The sequence below is a fragment of the Tympanuchus pallidicinctus genome, unplaced genomic scaffold (assembly GCF_026119805.1).
Source record: "Tympanuchus pallidicinctus isolate F22 unplaced genomic scaffold, pur_lepc_1.0 scaffold19, whole genome shotgun sequence".
Lineage (NCBI taxonomy): Eukaryota > Metazoa > Chordata > Aves > Galliformes > Phasianidae > Tympanuchus > Tympanuchus pallidicinctus.
In genome coordinates this window covers 1074597-1087751 of record NW_026294710.1, presented here as the reverse complement: position 1 = coordinate 1087751, position 13155 = coordinate 1074597, and the positions used below count along the sequence as shown (strand labels likewise).

At 56.2% G+C, this 13155-nt stretch overlaps 1 protein-coding gene across 1 annotated transcript; it reads right to left on the bottom strand.

The window, feature by feature from the left end:
* Positions 1-8766: 8766 nt before the first annotated feature.
* On the bottom strand, positions 8767-11124 carry NRARP (NOTCH regulated ankyrin repeat protein). Its single transcript, XM_052681353.1, has one exon. The coding sequence runs from the start codon at positions 11005-11007 to the stop codon at positions 10663-10665; it is 345 nt and encodes a 114-aa protein (XP_052537313.1). The 5' UTR covers positions 11008-11124; the 3' UTR covers positions 8767-10662.
* Between the last annotated feature and the right edge of the window lie 2031 nt (positions 11125-13155).

Below are 13155 nucleotides of genomic sequence, written 5' to 3'. Positions count from 1 at the left end.
CCTGTGAATCTCAGCACTGAGGAGGCCTCATCCTTTCAGTGTCCCTTTGCAAAACTGCTGTCCCTAGGCTCATCCTGTCTTTTTCTGGTCCTGCCAGCAACAAGCTGTGCAAGCTCAAAACTCTCCATGTAAAGAAGTTATATCTTTTTTTCTCTGTTTTCAGCCCATCTCCTTACTCCAAGGACTATTGGAGTATTACAGTCAGCGTTACAACCTCACGCTCCGCTTTGTCCACCACTCCTGATCACTCATGATTTTGCAGTCATATCTGCCTATGGCCTTCCCATGTCCTAATAGGATGCTCTCGGCCTCTCTAGGCTCCTCTCACCCATCAGGCTCTTCATCTCATCAGTTATCTCAGAGCAAGTCTGAAGAAAGTTGACTCCTCATCTCTTCCTTCAGCTGTGTGAACAGGAACTCAAGCCCACAGCAGCCATGGTTTCCTACATATCAAAACTCTTTCCATCTTGTTCCCTTTCTGATCACACAGCATTTTGATGATTGTTTTTGGCTGTTCTGCCCATTAACAGTCATCTGAAATCAGACCAGTGGTGGCTCCCAGTTCTCCTGAGGCTAACCACCTTCTGACTCGGTGCTTTAAAGGATATCCTTCAACCATCTTCTGTTGTACATTTGGTTTTAGCTTTTTAGTCTCCGGTTTCCAGCTGACCTGACAGTTCTCATGAGCTTCCCTGTTCTCTCCTAGGCAAGATTTCTCTTTCCAAAACATTGGTGTTTTCTGTAGCGCCTCCATTTAACTCTCCAGGAAAGGGTTGTTGAACCACTTCATTTTTCCCTTTTGAATGGTGGCATTTTACCCAAGCTCCTCACACCCCGTGTAACACCCTGTAGCCCATCTTTAGGGCCTTCAGAGTTGTGCTTTTTGGGGGTAGCGTTCCTGGATTTTACAGCCCTCCCTGTCCTCCCAAACTGTTAAACCCAGCCGTGCTGTGCTTTTTAGTACTGCGCAGTTCCCCAAGCACTCAAGATCCAGAGCAGATCTTTTGCTGTGGACTACAGACCCAGGAGACATTTCCTGCATCCACATTTCCTGCAGCCGACCCGGCCGTGCTGGAGTGCTGTCCATCCCACTTGGCGTGAGCTCTGATCTCGCTTTGTGTTTCTACACAACTTCCTCTTCTCATCATGTGCAATCTCAATTTTACGTTTTTGTTATCAGTCTGGGGTTTTCACCTACGAGGATTCCTTGATGCACTTTTCCCTGCTACCTTTCGTGGTTTCACCCTACATAACCCACCTCCCTTCTGTACCCCTCTGTCACTCCTATGCAGCTGGTAGCAGCTCTCTGCTGTTTCACTCATCCCTCAGCCTCCTTCTGCCAGGCCCCATCCCTGTGCATGATGCTGCTATGTGATACCAAGCTCTCCATTTCCCCTTGCGCATCCAGCATCAATCTGGAAGCATTTGCATTTGTGCCCTGCGTTGTGGACCAGGGAGGGAAGTGACTCATCTGACTGGGGTGGCAACGGAGCAAGGTCTCAGGATGGCGGTGGCAAGGCTGGAAGGTGTTTCAGCATCCTTGGGTCAGGGTGCCCGGATTCCAGGCTGTTTGTCTCCAGCCAGAACCATCAACCCAGGCATCTCCACGCCCAGCAACGTGAGGACATCTGTCCATCCGCCTGCATGCATCTGCAGGTCATTCTCCTGGGGCTGTCCCCTCCCCCCCCCCAGTCCCGAGGGTCTTCCACAGGCGAGCTGGCAGCGAAGCATCGCTGTCCCCATCGCTGTCCCCATCGCTGTCCCCGCCGCGCCGTGGCCCCAGCCGTGCAGATGGCTCCGGCACCGCGCCGGGTCGCAGCCTCCACCCTCACGTGCGGTGCTTTTTGTGTCCCCCTCTCTGCGTGCCGCCCTCACCCCACCCGTCCCTCCCCGCCACCGCTCGCGCCCCCCTCGCAGCCCCCACCAGAGCCAGCCACACACACAAGTGAACTTTTCTGCGTTTTCCAGCAATTAAAAAGAATAAAGCAACAGTTGTCTCCAGGCAGGGCATGGATCCTGGTGACCCTGATTTTCTGTGTGGCTGGGCAGGGTGAATGGGGCTATTGAGACCCCGATGACTGGCATCTCCACTCCAGGATTGTCTCCCCGTCCAAGTCCCCCTCCCCGCGCACTCCTCCTCCCCACCTCCTCCCCGCTTTTAATTTCCTTCCTGGAGAGAGCTGCTCATCCCCTTCCCATTGGCCAAGGGCCTGAAAGGGAATGGAGGAGACAAGGGAAGGATTAAAGACACTCTGCTTAGGAGCGGGCAGCCTGAATACGAGATGCACCAGGCTGGGAAAGAATGGGGGCTTAGTGGGGCACCAGATCAGACCCGCCCCGCCGCATTCAGCCCGCTGCATTCCTGCATCTCTAAGCAGGGTCCTTTCTCCCTAGCCAGCCCGAGGAGACCACCGGCCCCCGCCCTACCTGCCCTGCAGGTGAGCCCTGTCCCACCCGACTACCTGGGCCCATCCCACTGGACCACCCTCAAGCAAAGGTGCCCAAGACCAAGCTGAATGGGGCGCTGGGCAGCCTGAGCTGGTGGGGGGCATCCAGCCCATGGCAGGGGGTGGTGCTGAGGGGGGCTTTCAGGACCCTTCCAAACCAACCGTGCTGTGATTCTGTCATTCTCCTGCGCTGTGCCACCCGTGTGCGGGTGATGAAGGGCTTGTGTCAGGCAAGGAGCAGAGAGCAGCAGCTCCATGCAAGTCACCTGGTCAGAGAGTTGCGGACTGGTGCACGCTGCCTATGCCCAAGGCTGATGCCCTGATCGCAAAGCTGCAGCAGTACGTCCTGCTCTGTGTTGCCACTGGGTTGGATTGCTGCTTCGTGCTTGCACACAGAGATTTCCAACAGAAGGGGTGGAAACATCCCTCTCCTCTGTTAATTGGAGTTTGAGGCTGACACTTTCTGTTTGGAACTGTTTCCTTTGCAGGATGGGGGAGGCTGTTCTTGGAATCCTCTCGAGGTCCCTGCTGGCGTTCATCCCAGAGAACTCTGTTTCTTGGGGGAACACATCCCCGGTGGAGCCCAGCAAGGGTTTTCCAGGCCAAGAATCTGGAGGCCTGCAGTGCAGGGCAGGGACACGGTGGGTCAGCAAAGCTCAACAGCCCGAAAGCATCAGCTCTGAAAGCATGCAGGGATCCGGTGCTGTTAGGAGCACCCTGGGAGCCCAGGTTCCCATGCAAGGACACAGTTTGCTATGCTACACACACAGATTTGTGGCCTTTCACTGTGAGGACAGAGTTCTGAGCTCTCTTGTCCCATGTCCCTTACAGAAGCTGGTGCCATTCTCTGTTCTGTTTTCCAAGGCCTGTCCCACCTGTCACCACCTCCCACCCTAGATCTCTTGCTGACCTATGCTATCTGACAGCTCCATCTCAGTGCCCTGTGCAGCCCGGAGCCACGCAGTGCTGTGATGGGCAGCATGGAGCCCTGGTGACCACACAACCACAGCTGCAGGACCCGTGCTGGGGCACGGCCCAGTCCATGGAGAAGGCGCATCACTGTGATCTCAGTCGCCTTCCAGACTCTTGACTGTATTGATTCAAGCACTGAACTTGTGTCCTCTTGAGGTGTCCTAGTGTGCACATGACATCCATGGAAGGAAATGAGATGTCCTCTAGAGCCTGGGCAAAGACCAGCTGGGACGTGACGGGATACCTCAGGCAGCAGAAGGAGCTTGGGTGTGAGCACCTCCATCACTTCCTGTCCTCACGGCCATGAGGAAGACCAGCACCACCTCAGAGGCTTCCCCAGGGTTTGGGTTGGAGATTCTTGAGGTCCTTTGACCTCAGTGATCCTTGAGGTCCTTTCCAACCCTGGCCATTCTGTGATTCTGTGAGCTGAATCCCACGCCTTTGATCAAGCTGCATAGGCTGTGCTTGGTTATTGCTGCCACCCATAACCACACTTTTCAGTATTACCAATAGCCCCAGCTGCTGGAGCCTTAGGACTCCATCAAAAACTTGTTACCGTGTAAGAACATGACATATTTCTAGAGCTGCATCTCATTTCCATCGTGGAAGGTACAAGAAGAAAATGTCCATGCTCATCCATTCTCCTTCCCAGAGAACAGCCTCATGCCCATAGGTGTCTCACCACCTGCCACAGTGGGACCTGCAACCCCCAGTGAGGGGTTCCTCACCCCTGCTGCATGCTGTGGGACTGCCCCATCTGATCACTCTGGGTGCTACGTACAGGCCATGCCATATGGAGAGCAGTGGGGTCCCGTCCTGCACTGTGATGGGAGCACCAGGAATGGCCTCCCCTTCCTCATCCATCCTCCAAGACCGGCTGCCCTGCCCGTTGGGATCAGACACAGGGTGTCCCCAGCCCCATCCCTGCTGTCACACCACAGACACTGGGGGTCCTCACCTCCTTATGCCCCAAAGCTCCCAGTTCCACCACCCAGGGTGAGCACAGCCCTGACAGAGGAGCCCAGCAGACCCAGGGACAAAAGACATGGCCCAGGTGGAAGGACAGCCTCTCCTTGTGCGGTACTGGGGCCCTTTTGTCCCACGGCACCTCCCTGGTGCCCAGGCAGCACAACGGGTGCAGCCCTTCCCTCCATGGCTGCATGGAGAGGGACCACGGGGCTTTCTCTTTAATGCAATGCTATGAATACTCGGGGTCTTTCTGCTCGCTGTTTAATAGATTTGAATGTGAAAAGGTGGTGGAATTGGGAAGAGGGAAGGGGGGGGAGGCCAGGCCTCTTTGTTCGGGGATGCTGCTCCAGCCCGGGATTTATTTGGCATTTGGAGGGCTCGGGGTCTTTCTCTCCTCCCCAGCCACTGCAAAGGCTCTCTCCCTTTTCTGCCTCATGCTTATTAGCATAGCAGCTGCTCCCTGAGAGGGGCTAGTCAAGAGAAAAGGATAGAGGCGTCCGGGAAATGAATAGGAGGGAAAAAAATAGCTTAAAAGGACGGAGCTTTGAATGGGGGGGGAGTTGTGAGTGGACGGGGGGAGGCTCGGCGTTGTCACCATCACTGTGAATGTGAGCAGGGTGAAATGCAGGGAGCTGCTGGGGACGGCAGCACGGCTGGGTGCTGTGCTGGGGATGAGGACACGCTCCTGGTGCCACATGCAGGGTGCTGGGTGCTGCTCACTGCTCCTCCTGTGGACACTGGGGACTCCGAGCCCTGACCCTACTGATGCTGCACAGAGCAGACAGGGCTGTTGGATCCTCTGGCCTGGGGGGTTTCCCAGCGCATGCTCCAAAGTGCTGAGGTTGCTGCAAGATCCCACTGCTCACCATGGGGCACTCAGCACGCCTGCAGCGTCAGCCCCTCTGCCAGCTCCCCAGCTTTAGATGTCACTACGAGAAATCAGGGAGCTGCCACTCCGTTCTCGTGGCTTTGCTGTAGGAGAGCCTGACACGCTGCAGCATCCAGTGAGAGCTCCTGTGCATGTGGGGGTGAACTGCCAGGGGTCTGGTCTTGTGCAGAGAACCTGGGAGGATTCTGGGCACGTTTGGAGCCCATCTTTGCAATTGCATCATATGTGATAACATTACTTTTGGCTGGGGATAGGTGAGACGTGTTTTGCTAGCTGGAGAAAACAAGAAATGAGGTTGCAGTGCACTCCCAGAGGTGAATGGTGCTGTTTCCAGGCACTCTCCTCCTCTGCACCTCTCATTTCCAGCCAGAGCTGCATAGTTCCTTTAGGCCTTGTGCAAAGGCTCAGCACACCATCCAGCTCCCAGCAATGCTCTGCAGATCTGCCAGCTGCTGCAGCATTCCCCAGAGCAGGGCACTCATTCAGCAGAGCTGGGTGCACCTACAGTGGGGCTGGTGAGTGTTGGGTTGGGCAGAGGCAAGAATGGACTTGGCGGATCTGCAGCAAACAGCCAACGCTGTGTCTGGGTGTCTGTGACTCTGTGAGCTACTGTGTGCTGCCAGAGCTGCTGCCCAGGTCAGGTGTGGTGCAGAAAGGAGAGCGCCTTCCTTGAAAGCAGCAGCCCCCTGAGCAGCACCAAGCATGTGTTGGATTCAGGCTCAGCAAAGAGTTTCCAGCCCATGCAGTTGTCCCAGCACCCCTTCCTGTCACCCACACCGCTGCCCAGCGTCCCCTCTGTCCGCCCATCCCTCTCTGCCTCCCTGGCCACACTCCCATTCCCCTTTCTTCCAACCCCTTCCATCCTCATTCTCTCCTTCCATTCCCATCAATCCTTTCATCCATCCCCATCTCACCTGCTGGCCTCAGATCCCCTCTGTAACCCCATCCCTCCATCCACGCAGCCTCCCCCACCTCCGCTGCCCTCCCCAGAGAAAACCAAACCAGGACAGTGCTGTGGTCGGCAAGAGCAAGCTGATAACAGAAGAACTGCCTTACATCCCTATCTCTGCCTCCCACTCTTTGTGAGCTCCACTGGGGGACAGCGATCGTGGGAGCACTGCAGGAATGGGACGGCAGCCTCCAACCCCAGCAGAGGAGGGATCTGAACCTTCACAACCAGGTGCGGCTCAGTCCCACATCCTACATCACAGTGGGTTTGGGCCACGGCAAAATGGGATGATATCAGAGGGCCCTGTGGGATGTGTCTGCAGGGCCTCATGTGCTCCGGCCCTGAGGTGCTGCTACAGGCAGTGCGCTGCGGCCACCCCACCAGCCCCGCTGTGCTCACATCAAGGGTTGTCACCCCAGCAGCGGGCGACTGGTGACTGAGAAGTGGCAAAGTGCTGATGCTGGGAAGGAGGAGAGCTGGGCCAGGCAGATTGAGCTGCTGCCTCCTCCCCAGCACCCAATTGTGGTTTTCAAAAAGGTAACTCCCATTCGGATCTCCGCGCTGTGGCATTATCATAGTCATACAAATGCCCAACAAAGCATCTATTTAAAATGTACTGAATTTTGATTACGGCCCGTCCCCTCTCGCTCACTCGCTGTCTTTCTTTCTCATTCATTACTTACTGTGTTAAGCTCCCCAAAATTCAAATAAAATCCCACCTCCTCCCCCCCCAACCCATATGCGCTGTTTGATTCAGCTCTGATGTCTGGGCTTGACAAATGAAGGCGAATATAAGAGAAGACAAAGCTGTCAAACTTCTCGGGGCTCTGTTGACTTCCCATCACCCCTGCGGACGGACAGGAGACCGATCCATCTGTTTTGGAGTCAGTAGCACAAACAAAAGCAAAAGACAATGGCAGGAAGCACTTGAAAGTTCAAATTCTTTCTTTGGTTTCTCTTGGAACAACAGAACCTACGTAATGTGGCCAGCGGACAATAACACGCAGCCAGGGACACACAAAAATGCCAGAAGAATGTGCTTACGACACAAAACGTTCCAATATTTTTGTTTTGTTGGAACAGAAATAGAAAGGGAAAAAAAAAAAAGAAAAGAAAAGCAAAGAGTGAGCCTTTGGAGTTCCTAGATTTCTTGGACTGGGTTTCTTTAGAGACGAGCGCTGCAAAGCGGGGCGGTGCAGGCAGTGCAGTGGGGCCGGGGGAGCTGAGGGCTGAGCACCACACCATCCCCACGCACAACCCCCAGCCTCACTGCTGGAGATGTGAGATTGGCACCCGAAATGCCTGCAAAGGGGCTCCTGGGCACCCAGACCTGCTTCTCCTTGGGAAACCTGTCCTCGAGCTCGTGCCCCGCGCAGCCCCAGCAGGGCGAGGCGTGTGATGGAAAGCCGTAGGGTGAGCTGAGCTCAGCCCCGGGTTTCTCCCTGCAGCAACAAGGGCAGCTGGGTGTGCAGTGCTTTGAGCAGAGCTGGGTGCTGCTGTGAGATGAGCGCCGTGCCTCGCATGGGGGCCCACTGCAGCCCGGCACCGGGACCGGGGCAGCTGGGTTGTGCTGCTCCCCTGCCCTCCAGGGCCCTGAACCCCAGACGCCGTGGGGCTGCGCCCTCAGCCACACACCAAGGGACAGGGACACCCACAGACCAACCCCGGCACCCTTAGGGACACGCGCAGCCCAGAGGAGCTCTGGGGACTCCAAGCAGAGCGCGGTGACCCAGATGGGGACACGGGAAGCCGTGGGCCGTCGCCCTGGCAAAGAACAACGCAGCAGCCATTTGTTGTTATTTTTTTTTTTTATAAAAAGATCAATGAAAAATTTATTTATAAATTTCGCACTCTGGGGCTACACGTCTATATCATACACTCAGGAATATGCTGTACTGTACAGACTTTATCCAGTTAGAAATGATCATATAGTGACCCACATACAGCTTCAATATAAGCCTAAAAATTCTTAACATTAATTAACATAATTAAAAAAGGTATTCGCATCTAAAGAAAAACCTACAGAAAAACTCCTTTCTGGAGCAATCTGTGCATCAGCTTCAATGTCTGCTTATTCCACTGACATTATCAATATATTCTTCTTACAAAAATAATAATAATAATTAAGAAGACGACCGCCATCAGGTGAGCAGCCACGCACGGAGGGCCCCCCCGCCTGCCTGTCGTGTGCCCCCCATTTTGGCACGAGGGTCAGCAGCACTATGAGCCAACGCGGGGGGTGGGGAGCGGGGGGGCCCTCGTTTCTATCTCTGAATCGATCTGCATCCCTTTCACTTCTCAGGATGGAGAGAGGTGGGGGGCGCGGGGTTGCATAGAACATTGGAACTGGAGGGACGAGGGAGGGCAGCAGCTTTTCATTAAAATACACAGGGATGTAAAAATACATCAACTCACAATTTCAGAGCAACCCCCCCCCCCCCCCGGCGTACAGTTTCCAAAATCTCAGCGCGTCCACAGCTCCAGGAAGCTGGAAAGGAACAATACTTTTCTTCACCTCACTCAGCGATTCACACAGGAGATTCACAGTCTCAATAGGTATTTTATAAAAATATAAATATGGGTTACATCACGTTGTCTTTACAACACTGGACAGAGCTCCCTTTAGACCGGGTTTATAACCAAGATTTCTTTTTAAAAATCCATCTAGAACTTGGCTTTAAAGTACACTTTTCTTTCTTTTTTTTTTTTTTAATATCATGTCATAAATGTTATGACATTTCCATCGTGGCAAATCCGTTTAGGAAAAAAAAAAAAAAAAAAGAAAACAATTAAAAAATAAAATAAGATGTGCAACCATCCGGTAACGACAACACAGCCTCACTGGGAAAGGTTTTGTTCCCACCCCGGGAGCGGAGCCGGCGCTGCGCGGACCCGGAGCTCCTCCGCTTCCCCGGGTCTGCAGCGCTGCGCCTCCAACAGCACGGACTGCAGGTGGAACCGCGAGCCAAAGCAGAACGCTCAGTGCAACGGGAAATCACGGCAGAGTCGAGTTGTAGATACGGTAAAACTGGGGGGGGGAAGGAAGGGGGGAAAAGGCGTGCTTCCCCTACATTTGAAACACTCACCGCCAGCATCCGACAAGAGCAGGCTCACAAGCGTCACCCACCAATATACAGACATGATAAATAGTTTCAAGACGGCCCCAAAAACCAGCAGGTAAATATTTTCTTTCTTTTTTTTTTTTTTCCTTTTTCCTTTTTAATCGTAACGGTTCGGGGGAGGGGAGCGAGGGCGGGGCGGCAGTGGTTGCTTTAGTGCAGACGGGCAGAAGAGGGATGAGGGGGTTCTGAAACGTTCCGCATTTTCCAAATGGACGCTTCTGTGCCACAGCAATAAAAGCAGCATTGCCATTAGACGTGCAGTCACTTCGAAATGCGATCGGGGCGGCTCGCTCCTCCCCCTCCCTTTCCTTTATAAATATATATATCTCGGTTCGGGCACATATATATATATATATGTATACATATATATATATATATACACACACACACCATATAAAAGGCGGGCGGGCTCTACGCACAAAGGGGCCGTTCTGCATTGAGAAGCGTTATCCAAGTTTCACCAAAAGAACAACCAAAGTTCCCAAACTATTTCTCAGTAGTTTTCAGGCACCTCTCGAGGCAGCAGAGAGCGCTCGCGCCCCTCTTCTGTGCAAAGCAAATCCTCTGCCTCTTACAGTTTATTTCACCTATTTTTTTTTTCCTTTTTAATTTTTTTTTTTAATTAAAAAATAAGTTCAGGATTTGCTGATCTCTCCCCCCCTCCCCTCTCACACACACACGCACGCACGACGCCGGGAGGAAGGATTCAATGTCTTTTCCTGTGGTCTCACGTGTGCTAAATGGATTCAAGGACCAGCTGAGGATGCAGCCTTTCTTCGGACACCCCCAAAAGAAAAAAAAAAAGAAAAAAGAAAAAACCAACTTAAAAAGGGGAAAAAAAAAAAAAAAAAAAAAAAAGAACCAGGCAGGGCATGTCTGTCATATCCAATGGAGTTGCCTCCGAAAAAAAATAAAAACCAAAAAACCTCGCAGGAGGAGATCAGCCCGGAGCCGCCGGGCCGGGGCACCTGCAGTGCTACAGCGCCGGGGGGACGGGAGGGGCGGAGTGTTGAAATGAACTCGTTCTGCGGCAGAGTGCTTTAAAACCGAGGGACGGGTGAGGGGTCGGGGGGGAGGATTAAATATCACCGGGGGGCGGGAGAGTTTTAAAGCATCTGAGCAGACGTCAAACTGAAACCGTGAATACTGTGAGTGCAGCCGAGGTAGACGGAAAAAAAAATTACAGTAGGAAAACAACCCTCGGAAGGAAAACCAAACCGAACCAAACAACGAACTCGGAAGCGGCTGAGCGGCGGGGCGGAAGCACGGAGCGCGCGGTCCGAGCGGCTTCGACGCGTCGGGGGCGGCCCGGCATCACCGCGCGCCGGCGGAGTATTTGGCCTTGGTGATCAGGTAGAGCACGATGTCCTGGTGGCCCCCGAAGGCGGCGATGTGCAGCGCGCTCCAGCCGTCGCGGTTGGCCAGGCGGATGTCGGCGCCGAACTTGACGAGCAGCTTGACGAGCTCCAGGTTGCCGTCGATGACGGACTGGTGCAGCGCCGTCTGCCCCTCGGGCCCGAAGGAGTTCACGTTGAACTCGCAGTTCGTCATGTTCTGCAGCAGCGACTGCAGCTCCTTGGTGTTGCCGCGCCGCACGGCCTCCTGGAAGACGCGCTGGCTGGGCGGCGCCGCGCACGGCGACACGTCGCTCTGGCTCATGCTGCCGCGGCCCCGCCGAGCCTCTCGCCCCGCATCGACGGCGCTCCCGCCGCCGCTACCCCGCGCGGCCGGGCATGCGCTGCGGGCTGCGGGCGCACAGCGGCTCCGCGCCGCCCCCTCCGCCGCGCTCCGCCGCCGCGCCGCGCCCGGGCCTCTCTGGAGCGGAGCCGGCCCCGCGGCGCGCCTTTTAGCCCGCTTTTATTTGCATAACAATGGCACGGCGTGACGGACGCCGCGGGGCGGGGCGAGACGCCGCGCGCCCATTGGAAAGCCCTCCCCTCTGTGGGCGGGGCAGAGAGAAGTCCCGCCCCGTTCGCGCGCCCTGGCTCCGCCCCCGGCTGAGGGGGGAGGGGCGGCCCGGCGCAGAACGGTGCGAGACGGCTCTGCCGGGGGCGGCCGGGCTTCGCCGGCTCGGCTCGGCTCGGCTCGGCTCGGCTCGGCACGGCGTAGCCCTGCACGGCGCCACCGGCTTTCTCCCGGCTCGGCCGGGCCCCGCACCACGGTGTTTCACCCGGCTCGCCTCGGCGCAGTCTGGTGCCACCGAGCTGCCCCTCGGCACTGCCCAGGGTTCGGTGACCGAGCGCTGGGAGCGCTGCCCCGGGGCGGATGCGGTGCGCCGGCTCTGCGGGGCGGAGGGGGCCGTAACAGCGCAGCCAAGGGCGCGCGGCGACCGAACGTGCTGGGAAAGCCGAGGTGCCGCGGCACGCAGTGCCCGTTTGGTCGGGGGCAGAGCGAATGGCAGAGGGCGGCGGAAAGCGGGGACCCCCGGCCCGAGCGGGGAGGGGTGCAGGGAGGGGAAGGAGAGGCCCGTAAAACTGGGGGGTGCTGCCAGGACCCCGCAACTGTCACCTCGGACAACCGCCTCCGGCCGTGTGCCCCGTCGGTCTGGGGATGGAACGGCACCGATCAGCCAAGAGCTGAGTTCTGCTGACATAGAGCAACCGGCCTTGGGTGCGAGCTCGGGGCGTGGGCTTCCCCGAGCTCGCACCCAAGGGTTCCCGCAGGGTTTTCCCGTGGCTTTTCCCCATGGTGAGGGAAGGCTGAGCCCCACCGCTATCCTCATCCATTCCCCACCCATCCCATCCCGGTCTCCATCACCCATCTCCATCCACATCCCCGTGCACACCATCCCTATCCCTATCCCTATCCCTATCCCTATCCCTATCCCTATCCCTATCCCTATCCCTATCCCTATCCCTATCCCTATCCCTATCCCTATCCCTATCCCTATCCCTATCCCTATCCCATTCCCATCTCAACCAAATCCTCATTCCCAATCTCATCCCATCTCTTCCTATGCCATCCATCTCCCAATCCACATCGTGTCCCCACATCATCCCCAACCCAGTCCCTATTCCATTTCCATTTCCATCCTCATCTCATTCCCATCTTCATTCCATTCCCATGCCCATGCCCATCCCAGTCCCCATCTCGCCTCCATCTCCATCCCATCCTCATTCTCATTCCCACCCAGTTTGGTTTCCCCAAACGGGAGCTCTCCCCTGCCAACACGACTGTACCAAAGTTCTAACGGAGATGATGCGATGTGATGTGATGTGATGTGATGTGATGTGATGTGATGTGATGTGATGTGATGGTGGTGCAGCACGGTGGCTGCGGGCACTGCGCTCCCGTTGGGACACCGGGTTGGAGTGCCCTGGGATGTCCCCGTGACATCCCCCGTAACGCTGACACACGGCGCGCAGCGCACTTTGCTCACACTTCCAGACCGTCCTCACCCCACGGGGTCCCTCCTCACCACGAGCAGGAGCAGCTCACTGCGGGACCGCGCTCGGCCCGTCTGCTCCCGAACGACCCCCCAGGGCACCGCTTTGGGGCAGGAAGGCAGAACCCTGCGGGGTGTCAGCAGCGAGTGGGAGAGCAGCAGAGCGGGAGCTGCCCGCACCCCCGGCTGGGGCCGGACTGGGGCAGCATGATCCCAGCCATGCAAGTGTCACTCGCTGGCAGGTGGGGGCGGGACCCCTCCCGGGAACGGGGCCGGAGGGGCAGGAAAAATAGAGAAGAAAAACAGAACAGTTTTGAAAGCGCGCATTTCAGCTCCGATTCGCGTTTCTGTTTTGTAAACAGAGGCGCTCCGACGACGGACGGGCGAACCGCAGACGGGCAGGGCCAGCTCCGCTCCGGTGT